At 42.8% G+C, this 16,632-nt stretch overlaps 1 protein-coding gene across 1 annotated transcript in view; it reads right to left on the bottom strand.

The window, feature by feature from the left end:
* The window catches only part of ZDHHC8 (zDHHC palmitoyltransferase 8), a 64,097-nt gene that overhangs the window by 9,152 nt on the left and 38,313 nt on the right, over positions 1-16,632 (bottom strand). Inside the window, exons 3-11 of the mRNA XM_007427747.3 lie at positions 14,554-14,675; positions 11,622-11,779; positions 9,228-9,400; positions 8,976-9,078; positions 8,444-8,535; positions 5,828-5,960; positions 5,107-5,212; positions 4,638-4,747; positions 850-1,886 (exon numbers count right to left, since the gene is read on the bottom strand). Of these exons, the coding sequence (XP_007427809.1) occupies positions 850-1,886; positions 4,638-4,747; positions 5,107-5,212; positions 5,828-5,960; positions 8,444-8,535; positions 8,976-9,078; positions 9,228-9,400; positions 11,622-11,779; positions 14,554-14,675 (2,034 nt within the window). The remainder of the gene's footprint in view (positions 1-849; positions 1,887-4,637; positions 4,748-5,106; positions 5,213-5,827; positions 5,961-8,443; positions 8,536-8,975; positions 9,079-9,227; positions 9,401-11,621; positions 11,780-14,553; positions 14,676-16,632) is intronic.

Here is a 16,632-nt window from a genome sequence, read left to right on the forward strand (position 1 = left end):
TGGAACATCTTGCCCCCTGAGATGAGGTTGGCCCCAACTCTCCTGGCTTTCCAGAAGAGCATGGGGATCTAATGGGGGCTCACAGCACTGGGGATGGTTGGTGATTTGATGACGGTTTCCTCACCTTTTAACTTTGTGTGTGTGTATATGTGTATGTGTGTGTGTGTGTGTGTGTGTGTGTATTAATGTTTAATGAATATATACAAAAATATATATATATTTGTAAAGATTTTTTATTGTTTTTATCATTTTTTATGTGCAAATTAAACCTTTTCAAATCTAGACTTCCCACAATTCTCAGCTGTGTCTTACTAGTAGCTAATCCAAAAGGGGGTTAGCGCCAAATTCCTTTTAGTGGCAGAACAGAAGTTTCTGGCAAGTTGGTGGAGAAGCTAGCATTAGCTGCTAATTTTTGTTGTAATCCCTGAATGATATGGAGGTTACTAGTTCACCTATCACATGAAACCATAATTCGTTTGATCTGGGCTCAGTGTGATGGCGATTTGTATATGACTTAATTTGTTGGGTGTGAACCAGTCCTACTATGGCTTGTTCAACAAGCCAAGGTGAAACCAAACCAGGGTTTATAGAACAGTGTATGAACCCAGCTCATATTTTTTAATCCAAAGGTTACTGAGAAAGATTAGCTGACTAAACATTCCGATTTCATAGACAATCTGTTTTTCAACTGCATTGCACGGGTATCTCTGCCCAGTTCACTTGGATACCTATTTATACATTCTGAGATCTTTCCCAATCTGCTGAAAATCATTCAGAAATATTAAAATAATCCACAGCCTAAACTCTGCCCCCCATAAGCAATTGCAGTCATGGTAAAACTATCCATACCTTGGAGTCCCCATGGATTGGGCCTCGGTTATCTCCACCGTGTTAACAAAGGAGACAGATTTTGGAGCCCCGTACGAGGGAGATCTTGGGATCCCACTTGGAGATGAAGGGACTTGGTGGCTTGGCGATTTGTAGGAGCCGTTACTCATCCTGCCCTGTAGTGCCTGATGGGCTTGGATATTGTTATTGGCTAGGTCTGCTTGGAGAGAAGGTGTGGAAGTCCTTGACACTCGGGTCATTGCACTCGAGAGTGAAGAAACAGAGGCCTGCAAAGCTGGGTTCCTCGCACTAAAGCTGCTGCTGGTTATCAGATTGTCTCTGGAACCGTATCTCATCACTAAACTACGGGGATCGTCCGACAGCAGGCTGACTTGCTGAAGGCTGTAAGAACTTGGGGTGTCATACACCCCTGAATCTGCAAACACGGAGTCTGGGTGAGAGTGGAGGAGCTTCTCTCTCTCCTCCATTTCTTTCCTCTCTTGGATGGATGCCATAATGGTTTTTGACAGGTTGTCATAGCGGACCGGGGAGGGATCTCGCGGATGCGGGGTTGGGCCACCCTGCCCGGGGCTAAAGCTCTGCGGAGGTGGGCGCTGGAGTTCTCTGCCCCGCAGATGGCACATTTTGGCAGACAAATATGGCGAGTGGTACCCAACGGAGCCCACCGCAGAATGGGCGATGCACCGCTTCCCTGAAGGGGAAATGGGGTTGAGCAAACTGTCGTAGGATAAGCTCCCATTCCTGTTGGAGAGAGAATTAGGGGAAAAGATGCTTTTGTAGGGGGTTGAGGTAGCCCCTTCTGACTTCATAGGATGGAGGGGCATTTTGTCTGGGCCCCTCCGGCCAGCAGTTTTCAGACTCAAGGATCTTGAGTTGACAGCCAAAGAATCGATCTGGAGTGGAGAAGACTGGTACGTCTTGTGGAGGGAGCTCTTCCGATAGTTGGGGAGTTCCAGGCTTGGCTCTGACTGATAATCCAGGCTGCTATCATTCTCGTCGGCCATGGAGCTTTGCCTGAGCCCTTCTTGAATGGAGATCTGGGAGAAAACAAGAAAGGGACGGATGGGGCCAGTGATGAGGCAATCCCAGAGGTTCCTGTCCCATCCCCAAGTGATCTCTGCTCCCCTTTGTGATCAACAGACACCCAAACAGAGGATCAGCTGCTCTGATCCTATTTCCATTGATGTTCCTGCACTATTTTTAACCTTAGGTAGTCTATGGCCTGGGGGCCACATATACCACGCAGTGGAGCATCCACGTGTGTGTGTGAAAAGTCAAGATGGTGCCTACAACCATGCAATGAGAACCCTGCCCCCTTTTCACATGGATCATGTTTTTTGGGTGCCTGCCACCCGCTCACTTTTCAGATCCCCAGTCCCCCCCACCAAGATTGCACCTCTCTCTCTCTCTCTCTCTCTCTCTTCCTTTTTCCTTTTTCCTTTAAACATTAAGGATTAGTTAAAAAACACTGTCCACCCTTGTCTTGGGAAGATGGCAGGAGAGCAGGACCATGTTTTCTTCAGTAGGCTATGGAGAGAGGATGCAGAAATGTATTTTCCCCTCCTGTAGGAGACCCAATCCCATTCCAAGATCAGTGGGTATAATGGAAGGAGAGCACGTTCAGGATGACGTTTGCTTTCACAAGAGGAGGTGAGGGCCATGGACTTGGGTGATGTTTAAAAGTAGAGGTCAACCAACTGGTTAGGTGGTAGGAAAACAGCAGTTCTTAGACATGTCCCATCACGGGAGCTAGAAACTTGATTCTTTAAAAACAAACCCTTTCGATCTCAGATTTGTCGATTTCTGTGCAAAATCACTGCCCTGAGAAAAGGAACATGGTGGATCTGAACAAAAATCTTGGCCACCTTCTTCCTGAAGAGATCAACCAGATTCTCCAAGAAGCAGACCAGGAGGGCTTCAAGGGGCAGCCCTCCCCTGTCACTGCTTTCCCAGCCAAGGGGACATATTTTAAAAGTTCCCCTCCCCCAATATTCTACTCCATTTGCTCAAACTGCAGCTTCAGTGCTACCTGAATCAAATATAGAACTATATTATAGTGTGAGCACCAAGCTATTTGTCGGGTAATAAGGTGAGGCTCCTGGGATAATACATTTTCCAACCATAGCTAGCTCCACATTGTAATTTCTCTCTCTCTCTGTCTCTCATCCAAGGAACAAGTCCCTGGAAAAAGATTTATGAGCCATTATACAACTTTCTTAAAATGGCTTTCTTGATTGGTGCTGTGGCCTCATTGTTCGAAATGAAAAAGAACAGCAGTTATAGGCTTGCTTCTGGAGAGGAAAAGGATAGGATAGGATAGGATAGGATAGGATAGAATAGAATAGAATAGAATAGAATAGAATAGAATAGAATAGAATAGAATAGAATAGAATAGAATAGAATAGAATAGAATAGAATAGAATAGAATATTTTATCCTACTTTGGACACATTATGTGAAGACCCAGTTCTCTGGAGAAGGCTCTAATACTGGGAAAGGTAGAAGGAAAGAGAAGAGGATGACCAGCAGCAAGGTGGATGGACGCAGTTACAGTGGTGATGGGGGCACTGTTGGAAGACCTTAAGGACCAGGTTAGGGACAGATCGTCATGGAGAAAATCTATCTATGTGGTCGCTAGGAGCTGACACTGGCTTGAAGACACATAATCACTCAGTCAATCAGTCAATGGAAAGACTCAGCTCTCTTGAGAAGTTCATAATGCTGGGAAAGGTGGAAGGAAAGAGAAGAAGAGGATGACCAGCAGCAAGGTGGAGGAACAGTGGCGATGGGTGCACCATTGGAAGACCTGAAGGACTAACTGGGGACAGATCCTCCTGGAGAAAATCCATCTATGTGATCACTAAGAGTCAACACTGACTTGATGGCACATAATCAATTTTTGGCTAGGTTGGGCTCCACGTTTTACTCTACCTAACAAATCTGTTTTCTCCATCTGTTTTCTTTGCATCTGTCTCCCAGGTAAAATATTCTCTCTGCTAGTGACGCAGTCAGGGGCACCGGGCTCGGTGATGCCAGCCAACTCTTATTTAACTCTCGTAATGGTTTCCTAACATGCCACACCTTTTCTCCTTTCTTGTTGTAGGGTATGACAACAGAATCTTGAAAGCCTATCAGAGTGTCTCTCTTCCCTCTTCTGTGCCAAACAGCATCAAGATGGGATTACTGAGTTTCATCCTCACTCCCTTTTCCTTCCCAGGCTAAGTTGACATTTACTTAATAGTTCTGTCATTCCAGTCTATCTCCATATTCCTCTGCACGTGTGCTGTGAGGTCACACACATCTGTGAAAGGGGAGGAGTTTCCACTGTAATGGCACCACGGTGCCACACCACTCTCATTGTTTGGATGAAAGCCTCCAGTCCAAGGGTTTATAGATGACAATCAGCACCTGGAATCACATCCAGCTTCTTGGGGTTCAATTTTAAAAACATTACCATATGCATGAAGTTGGGAATCCTAGGAACTGAAGTCTGAACACATCAAATTCAGAAGGCTGGGATAAAATTGATGGGCAGGACCTCTTCAGTGCACGTTTTTAAGCCTCTATATCAATGTTTCTCAACCTTGGCAACTTTAAGATGGGTGGACTTCAACTCCCAGAATTCCCCAGCCAGCCATGCTCTATATGTTGTCATTCCATTGTAATTTTTATTCTGACACAAGGAGGAGGCAATGACATAGACAGATAATATTTCAAGTGGATCCGAAGTTGGCAGTTCAGTTTAATTCAGCCAAATGTAAGATTCAACTTGCAGCCATACCATCTTACCTGTTCAGATGTTCCATGGTAATGGACTTTAGAGTTGTTGCTGAAAGCAGGGCGATATTTGTACATGGCAGGTGTGGGAGGGCTGATCAGTTTGGGAGAAAGGCTGCTCTCTGGAAAACAAAAAAGAAAACGAGCCATGGCTTATGCCAAGCCCAGCCTGTGATTGGGTTTCACACAGCCCATAATGGGGTTCACTTGTTTGTGGCTCAGCGAACTGCGTAAACCCAGCCACTGAATTTTTTAAATCTTAGCTTATGGCTTAGGGTGTTATGTAGACCCAGCCAATGATGGTTTAGCCAGTAAATCACAGTTAAACAAGCAATGGCTTAGCTTGTATGAATCCAATAGTTTCCACATCACGGGCTCAACCGATCATGAGGTTTTAGCAGAAAGCAAGTTTAAAAGAGGGAAATTCACACACTTACATATATTGCACTTGATTTAAAAAGGAAAACATCAAGTCTTATACCTTCACTGCTTCCCAGTTCACTGTATTTACTGGAATCTCCTTTTGGTGGGAGAGGAGGTTGGATATCCATGGTTTTATCTTCCAGCCCTTCTAGGCTAATTTTAGACTGAAAATAATCATGAAACAAAGTCATTCAGTGTTGCCCAGAGGTCTATTCTAACCCTTAAATTTATGTGATTTTTTTTTTCTAGACATCTCTACACACTATGCAAGATAACAATTGTCTTCATCCATTGTGTTAAACTGCAGTGCTGTTTGCTCAGTTTGGTCTTAACCCAGGGTATGAAAACAGACACTGTCTTTTGCTAATCCTAGTTTATGGTTTAATACGTTGTCTGAACCCACCTATTGGGACTTGCTCAGCAAACCATGGTTAAACAAATCATTGCTTAGTGCAATCTATGATGCTATGCAATCTGGCACCGAGAATATTTGCTTTATAGGGACTGGAATCTGAAATGAGTGGCTAACTTTGATTTCTAATGTGGGCCTGGATTCACCTATCATGCTAGACCATAACATAGTTTGTTGGGCTTTGGCTCAACATGTTTTACAAACCCAGCCAGTGCAAGTTATTTAATCCATAGTGCTTAAAAGCAACAATAGCATGTTTTATGAATTCAGCCAAATGTAGTTAAGATTTATGGCTTAGGAAAATACGGAAATATGTCTCCATATCGATGGTCCCAGGTAGAAGATCTCTCCTTAAGGAATGCTTCACCTTGCTCTGGTTGAGGTTGGCTTGAACACCATTGTCACTTATTTTGACAGTGATCTGTCGCTCCTTTAGATCTGGTCTCAGGAAAGGTGGCTTCACGCTTACCAACTCCTTCTTTTTTGGATCCACAATGTACCTGCAAGATCACAGGACCTTGAGCATATCTTTTCTTAAAGACAGAACCTATGGAAAACATCTTGCGTGCTATGTACCATCTAAGATGAATGTCTACAAGTGGCTTACACAAAGGAACAGGAATGAAGGGCTGTTGGGATTTTTCTGTGCAAAATTCCAAAGGCATGAATGGAAATTCCTTTCACCCTGCACGTCAAATATATACCAGCATTCTTCAACTCAATGCCTTCCCATGAATTGGATTACAACTGCCATCCTAGCCTGACATTCAGAAGGTACCGGGTTTAGGAAAACTGCGCTGTACAACAATAGCCCAAGGGGTAGAGCTTAGATGAGTTCACACACTGTTTGCTATGCCGTATGTGCTTTTCTGTCTTTGTCTCAGGGTGCTGAACAAACCCAGCAAATTGTGACTTATTCAGTAAACCAGCTCTGATATGGTGCAATGGTTGAACACAGTCATAGTATGTGCTAGGGCCAGTCCTATCATTAGGCAAAAGGAAGGCATATTTTCATTTAAATCCTTGCAAGTAGCATCAAAGCAACTAAAGTTCTCAAGCTTAGAGAAACCATTGTTTTCCCTTCTCATCTTGGGACAAGGAATGGAGGAACACATAGTGGGGGGTGTCCATACCCCGAAGGGAAAGGAAATCAATGCTCTGTAGGTTTAATGGTTTAATGGTCAGCCCTACCATTAGGTAGAACGAGGAAACCATCACTGGCAGTCGACTTGGGGCGTTACAAAAGCGAGCCCAATTGTTAATGATTTCAATCAATTCCTATTAATTCTTATTTCTTACAACTGACCTCAAATACTACGCTTTTGTGTGTGTCTATGTGCATTAGTGGTGGCCACAGTTGGGCGTGAGTATACAATACCAAATGTTACCCTGAGTGGGCTTAAGGTAAAATACTCCTTAAATCTTCTCCTGCAGAGTAAGCCCTCTTCCACTTCTCTTTTGCTGTTTTGAAATGGTTGACAATATAAAGTAATAAATATTGACCAGATTTCCCCTCCCCTCTGCCTTCTCTTTGTCAAGTAGAATATTCACTCTATCTAGTTATGATGAAAACTGTCAGATCAAAAGCCACAACTGGGCTCCATCAATTACTCTGCTTTGCATCAAAGATGTATTAAAGGGCTCCTATTCTGTACAAACAATACAAAGTAATGGGGTTGAGAACTTGAAAGGCAAACAGCTATAGGAAAGATCATGGCTCATATTAGTCTGCCTAAATGCTGAATATAATCAGGTAGGCATGACTATAATTGTTAGTGGAATGGTTTTACAAGAGTTTGGAAAGGAATATGGAATATTGTATTTGGCCATTCAACTTTGCTAACTTTCTGCCCCATAAGTCTGTATGAACCACCAGGAAATAGACAAAATGCTGTCTCAGTTCAGAAGAAGCTCAGATGGATGAGTTGCTCTTTTTGATTAACTGTTACTTGACACATCACCTGGATGCGAACACCTGTCACCTGGATGTGATCAACTGTGGTTAATGTTTACTATGAATTGTGTAATACAAGCCCAGACCAAAACAGGGCCAATGAAGCTGGTGTGTTTCAGCAAACCAGTGTGAAGGTTAACCACAGTTTAGTGTTCAGGCATCACACTAAATGGTGGTTTGCCAAAACTCAAGCAACATTTCCAGCTTTTCTCCTTGGAAAAGGAAGAAGAGAACAGAGGAAACATAGGGGAGCCTGGAACTCAAGTCGTGTTGCTGTCAGAAGAAAGAATAATTTTTTGGGATAATGGAAGTTTTGAACTCCATATTAATATGGAGTGGTCTCGATAGCCATCCCAGTCTAATGCACTTCAGCTCAGAAGAAAATCCCACAGAATTTCCAAGGAACTCCATTTCCTGGCACTTTCTCTCATTTCTCCCGTTTATTACTCTCGCCTTCATCTTCTCTGATGTCGACTCCACTGTGAAATTTTATCCTGGGAATCTGTTCTTTCTGCTTGTATTATCCTACAAAGTGTCATCTACCCTAAGGACCCATCTTTAATTAGTGATAATAGCCATGGCAATCAACTTTAACCCGGGGAAAGAAATCGGATTCACTATTAAGAGTTTTAGTTAATTCATCTAGGCAAACCATCTAAATTCCCATCTGAGAAAGATCAGCAGTGGTTCTAAAGAAAAAAAAATAAAGCATACAGCAGAAAGATGGAAAATCTACGAGGAAAAAAAAAGATGGAATGCCATTTTTGTGCAAAAGACCATGGAGGAATGCTTCTCGTGTGATGAAGTTGCATGTTGCCAGGGTAATAAATAAGTTAGTACATCAAGGTGTCTGAGGCAGAGGTTAAAATTTTCATCTATAATTTGATTCTGTTAGTTCAAATTAAAAATATAATGAATAAATAAGTGAAGGCCAACATGTTGAGTGTCCAAGCTCTCAGGCACACAAAAAGGAGGAGCAACCAAGCATTGGTTAATTATTAATCTTCTGTATTTCTATTTAGATCTTACCTAGGAGCCAGAGGGCTGCAGAGGACATGTTCCACGTTCCCACAGCATCCTTGAGTAAAAGGATTGACTCCCCCACGGAATTTACCCGTCACCTGGAATTAAAATGACACGGACAGTTTGAAAAAGGAAGGAAGCACCCATTAGCTCTGAGCACTGTTACCACCTGTGGTGGCATGTGGGAAAGACCTTGGGAGAATGGGTGAAGAGATGCTGCCTAGGGAATGGTCAGATAAGAGAGGGCATAGCCCACAGCTGCATAATAGGCAGAGCAAGAGGCTCAGAAGGGACCCTCCCTAGTATCTCAGGCTGTAAAGGAGATGGTGGGAGAAGTGTCATTTCAGACTTGCAAGGTTCTGTTAATGTAACTTTACAATACAGTAGAATCAGTTGTGATTCCTATCTGGTCTACCTGGTAAGGCTGACACCACCCTGCTGTACTTTTTTTATCATCAACTGCTCTGACACTGCAGGGAATAACTTGAATAAATAATCCCAAAATCTCAGAAAGAGGGCAGTTAGAAAGCCATCTTACCTGTTCGTTGGTTGTGCGTCCCCGGGCCACCAAAACAATGTGGAAAGCAGTCAAGCCAATCACTGGGATGAAGAACAACCCAGCGATGCCCATGACTGTCATTCTGGATGCTGAGGTTAAGGAAACCTTGCAGACCATTGTGCCACAGGCACTGGAATATTGTAGAAAGAATCTCTTTCATGCTGGCTTGAGACCCCCCTCAGGGGATCGAGGCATCTGGTTGAACCCAAGGGGACCCCAAAAGGAGGATACGTGATGGCGGTGTGGGCCACACCCACTTTTTCAGCGTGGTGTAAGACATAGATAAGCCCGAAGCTGAACACGCCAACCATGTGGGCACTTAAAGACAGCAAGAAAAGGAAAAAATAGCGGTAGTTTCGCCGTCCGATACAGTTATTAACCCAAGGGCAGTGGTGATCAAAATCCTGGTGAAACGACAGGAGAGATAGTGTAATACATGCATACGTACTTGGCGTATGTACAGATATTAACTCAGGAATAATGGTAATGATCATAACAAACAACAACATCAACTCCCATTTTTAGCTTGCAACGTCCACTAACGCTTCTCAAAAGGAGTGAAAATGGCTGGTTGGAAGAGCGTCTACCCCTTTTGCTCTATGGAAGTAAGAGTTGGGTGTGTTAGGAGGAACAACATTAGGCCGAATGCAGTGAGAATGAGCTACACACAAAGTGTGTGCAGTCAAACAAGAAGAAATGGGGTTAACAATGAATGGGTGCTAAATGAATGTGGTTTAAATACAACAATAAATAACCAGAATGAAAGTGGTAGGGTTGAGTGGTCTGGTCATGAATATTCAATGCACCTCTCTGAAATGCATGCTCTTTCTTATGAGATCTTTCAGGCCCCACCTCTGACCATTTTTAGAATGCGAGCATCCTTAAGTTAGCCTGGTTGGCTTGTATGGATGCCATTATCAATCAACCTTGGCGTGAATCAGTGAGGATTGAACTGCAAAACAGATCAAGGGAACAGACTGCGAAGAAGAGAAAGACCTTCCAAAGAGAAAGTCCTTCAAAAAAGAGGAGTGAAAAATTTAAAGAACAAAAGGCAGGGTATGAAACGGTGGATGGAGGATGTGGAAGCTAGGAGAGAAAAGAAGGAACAGATAAGTGAATGGAACTTGTTTAAATCACAGCTAACTAGTTTTCTTTTCCTTTCCTCTTATCCCCTGCCTTTAATTTCTCACTGCTTCTTACTTCTTACTCTTTTACTGTGGAGTGTATAGTGTTGCTTACTCCAAAAGAGAACAGCACAATGTGGATTACCTGTCTAAGTATATGTATGTCTGTGTGCGTGTGTGTGTGTGTCAGAGAGAGAGAGGGAGGGAGAGAGAGCGCGCACTTAAGGGATATATGTGTGACAAAGAGATTTGTCTAGTAATAAATATACTGCTCAATAAAACACTCCTGCTATGACATAAAATCCCATTGTCTTTTCAGACAATAAATTCTCTTCACTAACCTTCACCTGGGCCATTTCTGTAATTTGGAGGAGAGCGTTTATGTTTGACTCTGGCTGAGTTCTTTGAATGAATTTCTCAGTCCAGAGTTGATTCCCATCTCCTCTTTAACTGCGCAACTGACCACACTGGAAAATGGTTTTAAAAGACTTCATTCTTCGGCCAGGGTGGCCAAAACTGCCTCGCAAGAAGAAAGAGACTCGTACGTTGCACAAGTACACTTTTGATCTTGCCTTGTTTGGGTAGCTGCTTAAACATCCAGTGGGTTTCATTAAGGCATCTAATTTATCAGAAGAGTTTAGAGTTTCATACATCAGGGTCAGGAGAATATTATGGGTCATAGAATCATAGCGTTGGAAGGACCTGGAATCCAGTTCCTTTAGTACAAGAATCCAGATGAAGGCATCTCTGACAAGGAACTGCCCCATCCAAAGAATGGGAGCTCACTATCTCAATAAAACACTGGTTTCATTGTTGAATTGCTCTTATCATTAGGAAGATATCCCTAACATTCAGCTAGAACTGGCCTTCCTGTAACTTAAAACAATTATTCTTTGTTCTGCACCCTGGGATGATAGAAAACTGATCTGGACCTTCTTCTGGCTGACAGGCCCTTCAAGAATTTGAAGAGTGCTATCATATGTTCTTTCAGTCGGCTCTTTCCAAGACTAAGCATATTGAGATCCCTCAGGAGATGACGGGCTATCCTTTGCTTGAAGACTTAACAGGATGAGACAAGATGGCCTTGCAATGTTATGACCCTATAAAATCATTCCTTCCAGTACTGCAGAATAAAACTGTTGGCCGTTCCACAATTCTTGATAAGTTTACAAATAATAGGACTATGCCAAGAGGAGTATAAGTAGGGTGGACAAGTGATGAGTCATATTAACAGTCCTGTGGATTTCAATCCAAAATGTTACAACCACAGGACACATCCTAATCATGTGAGTTAATTTTTCAGCTTCTAAACTGCACCTCCAATAGCAAGGGAATTGCAACCAACCCCTAAATTTTTCTGATGCATCCTATATTCACAACAGCGACTATTCTCGTATATTGCCTTTACTGCAAAATCAATACTCAGTTGATGTTATGTTTGGTTATATTTCTATAGTGAAGTACAATTCTGTCACTAAAAGCAGGCCACGCATGTTCTTACCTCAACACAGTTGTCACAAACGCTGCAATGGGAGCAGCGTGGAGGGCGATAAAAGTGACATGTGGCACACCATTTCATCCGAACTTGGATTCCTTTAATCTCCACATTCTTGTAGAGTGGAGCTCGGAAGTCATCATCTTTATCCTCGTCTTCGTCGGCTGCTCGGTAGTTGGCCAACACAAAGAAATGGTTAGATGAGACACAACATTCTTGGCACCGAGGAACAAAGTTGTGACAGTGAAGTCTGCATCTGTTTTGTAAGTTACAGTTGATATCAGAGAACAAGTACAAGCTGGAGTGATTACACACAGTTTCACTGATCCCTACATAGTATGAGAGTCTTAAATGTTCAGGACCATCTAATTCCATGTGAACCTCCCCATGGTGGAGATCTTTCATGGACCTCTGATTTCGGCTCTTTATGCTGAACCATTTTTAATGAGAACGTTAATATTTGATTTAGATAGAACATAATAACAGTCCTGTTGGATCAGGCCAAGCCCATCCTAGCCCAACATATGGTTTCACCTTGGCCAACCACAGGTCTCTGGAGCGCTCAGAAATAGGAGATGGAGGTCCATCTCTCTTCCAACATTATCTCCTTTTTACTGGGATCTGGAGGTATCCTGCCCCCAACTCAGAGGCAAAACTGACTCTTCAAGATCGATAGCCTTGACTGACTTGTCCTTCACAAATTCAGCTAATCCCCTTTTAATGCCATCCATCAGTACATCTTATGGCAATAAGTTCCACAGTTAATTCTGCATTGTGCAGAAATGCTTTTTTGTCCGTTTTAAATCTCTTCCCATCAGCCACACTGGATGACCCTTGGTCGTAGGGTTTTCAATTATGTTCCCGTTGTGCATTTTTAACATTTGGGTTCTGGGAAACCAGACACCTAGTTTGTACTTCTCCAGTGCCCTTAATGTAGATTCACTATTGTTGCCATGCAAATGTGTTCAAACCCAAATTCACTGAGGCTGTTTACGTGGACATCTGCCCATCAAATGTGATGAAATCCAGCAAAGAGCAAGCTACATACACCCCCACCCAGCTGACAAGACTATGAGTCACTGGCCACAACAATAATAAATTTCAAACTCACAGCAAAGCATCCAACAGATGAATAGCAAATTCAGACCCTGAATACTTAGCCAGCACGCACAGCAAGAGGGAGATTGGGAAATCTAGAGATTTACAGAAACCAGAAAATAGGTTTAAGGGAAATCCCTGCATGAGGATAACAAGGCACGAAAGCACAGCATGGTGCAGAATGACAACCAAAGGTCTATCAAGAGAGAGAAGTTCCTTCAAAAAGGACACGTCTAAACAGCTGGCTGGAATTCTGAGCTGGAAGCCCTCCCACTGCAACATTTTGATGCACGTCTCGTATAATTCTGAATGTCCCTTCTACCACAGGCATCCTTGTTGTGAAGCAATGCCCCAGATGAAGACCTGGAAGGCATCTTATTTATTCCCCTGCCTGCATTTATTATTTATTTATTTCCAGAGGAGCTAATCATTCCGCCCCAAAAATTCAATTAATCAATCCAGACAGACAGACAGTCAGACTTGAAGTCACCACAATTTCATCAGCCTTTTCTTCTCAAATTAAATTAAAAAACATATCAGCCTGGCACTAAAAGTCAACAGTCTGCACTCAGTAGGGGTCCCTAAGATGTCCTCCCTTGCTGATGAATTCATGCTCTCCACACATCCTGGATCTGGCAAAAAAAAAAAAAAAAACTATACCGGCATGACATTTGCTATTCCTCTGCTGATCCCCATCCTGCCTGGAATGCCTCTGTTCCAGGTGACTGCAGTCATGTCACTTCCCTCCAAAGCAAAGGGTGAGAAAAAGCCAACAGATTTTTATATCCCTTCAACGGTGTTGGAAGAAGATGGAAAATGTGACTTCACCAGTGGTAAGCTAAAGCCCATTTAAACCTGTCCTGTTCGCTGGCTGGGGATGAGATGAAGACAATGTCATGGGGGCAGAGCAAGAAAAAGATGTTATTGTAGGATGTTTATGTCCTGGTTAGGTGGAAGTGGATATATGACCCTCATTAAGTGTTATATCCAATAGTATCTCTAGCAGGAGGACCTATGACTAAAGCAAACAATTCCAGCCAAATAGACAGTTCCAAGATTGTCCATTCCTTTCCCACCCACTCAACTTGGTTTTTTATTTGTATTCCCCAATGCTCCGTCCTCAGTGGGTTATTCTTGAAGGCTCTCCTTAAGAGTTCCCCCACCCCTGATTTTTTTCGTGCTTCTGCAAAGCTTGATGTTTTCTCCCTTCTGTAGGGGTGTGTGTCAGCTCTTTGAGGTAGAACAGACTAGAAAGGCAAAGTTATGAATACTAATGCTACTTTTATTATAGGGTGACAGTAATCCAATCATGCAAGTCTGAATGTGCCTCCCCCTCCCTGCCTTTACGTTCAAGAGAACCAGGGAGGGTCACTTCTGAGACGCTTTCTCAAATTACATTTCTGCACCGGACTCAGATTTCTTTTATCTGACTGTTGTCTTGGTTATGGCTGTTCCTCCTGTTCCCCAAGGTTATTCTCACATCCCATTACAATGTGGATTGTGCTTATTCCTAGGTCTAAGAGGGAGCAACTGGTCCCAAGTCACCCAGCTGGCTTCATGCCTAAGACGGAACTAGAACTCACGGTTTCCTGACTTCTAATCTAATGACTTTAACCACACCACCAAACTGGATCTCCATTATTAGCAGCACTACTATGATGATTTCCTGTACTAGAATTATTTATAACGGAAAGCAGTTAAAATGGCATTACCATCATTAACAATGTTTAATTACGGGATATTTTTAAGCAAGCATGCATGAAAGCAAGTTCTGCCATTGGAGGATAGGCCTACTTCCTTCCCACCCTTCTTAAATCCACTTTCCCCTCTCCCAATTTACCTCGTGGGAAGACCCCTGGGTCCATAAATGTGGCCATGCTGAAGTTTGCAAGCACAAACAGGAATACGAGCCCATTGTAGAGTGGAACAGCTGGGGAGATGGCTCTGGTCAACCACGGGCACCTGGATACAGGACACATGAAGAAACAAGAACATTATTTGTCAAACTCAACAGCTGACACTGACCCACCGAAGGGGGGAGAAGCAAGGTTAACTGTTCCAGTGCAGTCTTTGCTCGGTTGCAGTTTCTTAGATCAGGGGCTTTTGGGACTGGCAACTCTCACCCTTATCACCTTGCGGTTGGATTACAGCAATTCACTCCACCTAGGGCCATCCTTGAAGACAGCTGGAAGCTTCAGCTGGTGCTCAATGCAGTTGCCTACCTCCTAACAGGTTAGAGCTATTGCTGTACAGTAACACCAACGTTATAGGAGCCATTGTAGGCAGCCGAACTCTTGTAGGCAGCCAAACTCAACATGCAGCTTCTATTTTTATTCCCCAGTGCTCACTCCTGAATGGATTATACTTGAAGCCTCTCCATAAGAGTCCTGGCCCTCCTCCCCCTATTTTTTGCTTTGGTCCTTCTGCAAAGCTTCAGATGTTCTCCCTTTGGCATGCATGGGGGTTGATTTCACAACAGGAGAATCTACGAGTTTCTACAAATGCCTTTATAGCTCAGCTTCTGGTTCGCTGCAGAACCATCTATTCCAAGTAAGATCTGCTCAACATGTGGGATGAGAACACATGCTGCAGATTTCTTCTCCCCACACCCCCAGATGTTAAGAAGGCAAGAATCTGTAAACAGATCTCCTTGGTTGTAACCTCCTCATTCTGGAATTGCCTAGAATAGCCCCAGCGGTGCTAGTTTCAGGTCCAGGCAAGGAGGTAAACAGGGGATTAAAATGGCAGTGCATAAACTTACTAACTAACATGGCTATGGTAGAACATTCAAATGGAAAAACTGAAATCAACAGTTGACTAACACATTTCACAAAGACAAGCTATGGGGAAGATCAAAATATAGTAAAACGCTGACAAGCCCATGGTTTTTAATCTAAGCAAACTAGCCCTATTGACATCTTCTGGAGAAGGAATGGGGATATTAAACAAGCAGCAAGAAAAGTAGGCAGATCATTCTAAACTAAGGTTTGCCTGTATTTTGGGAAGTCATTTTACAGATACGAGCTTTAAATCCCTAAGTATGAGCTGTAAACCGTGATTGGCACCATCCGGTTCTGAGTAACCCATTCCATTTTTATTCATAACCAATGATCACTGCTAAAAACCACATTCATACAGATAAAAAAGAAAAGTAAAAAGGGTAGTGATTTACAAGAGAAATAGTACATGCAAAAAAAAAAAAAAAAAATCAGACAACATTGGATTTTGCAGAATGTTCTGAGAGAAGAATGCATTTCTTTTCTTATAAGAATTGGGCTACAGCAGAAAGGTCAAACTATCAAAAACAATGCATATTGTAACCAGGGGTTATTCTACGGCTTTTTAGCTATGCAGGGAAAAATGAATAGCATGTTTGAATGAGTTCAGCAAAGTTTAAATAAAGGACACAGTGAATCATTATAAGCATCAGCCAGATGTTCTGGTCCCCACCCTGTTGCTGTTTCTGGTATAATTTGTTTTCTGGAAATTTTTTACAATCTCAAAACATTGTGAACACTTGAGCTGTGCAAAATCTCTCGAAAAATAAACTGTATGGAACTGTTCCTCTGCAAAACCTTATTCCATCATTTAAAGAACGCTTTGTTTTAAAGAAGTGAAAGCTTTTTGTTCAGGGAACCACAGAACGTAACAATAACTTTATATTTGCGACATTTTTAAAGCATACATCCGATCTATCCGTTAACACAGTTAACAAAATGCACCGTGTCCTGAAGCAGACACCATGCTAAAGTTTGGACAGCTTAATCCTGGCTTGTTGACAAAGCCATCATTGGCTGGGTAAACGTAAGACACTAAGCCAAAGCCAAGCCAAATCACATTATGGCTTAGGACAACACATGAAATCCGCCTGCGCTTCCTTTTGAGTAACCCCTTAAAAATGCCAAGAGATAAACATGTT

The sequence above is a fragment of the Python bivittatus genome, unplaced genomic scaffold (assembly GCF_059951505.1).
Source record: "Python bivittatus isolate LINGU-HERP-01145 unplaced genomic scaffold, Pbiv_v1 ctg000100_np1212, whole genome shotgun sequence".
NCBI classification, from domain to species: domain Eukaryota; kingdom Metazoa; phylum Chordata; class Lepidosauria; order Squamata; family Pythonidae; genus Python; species Python bivittatus.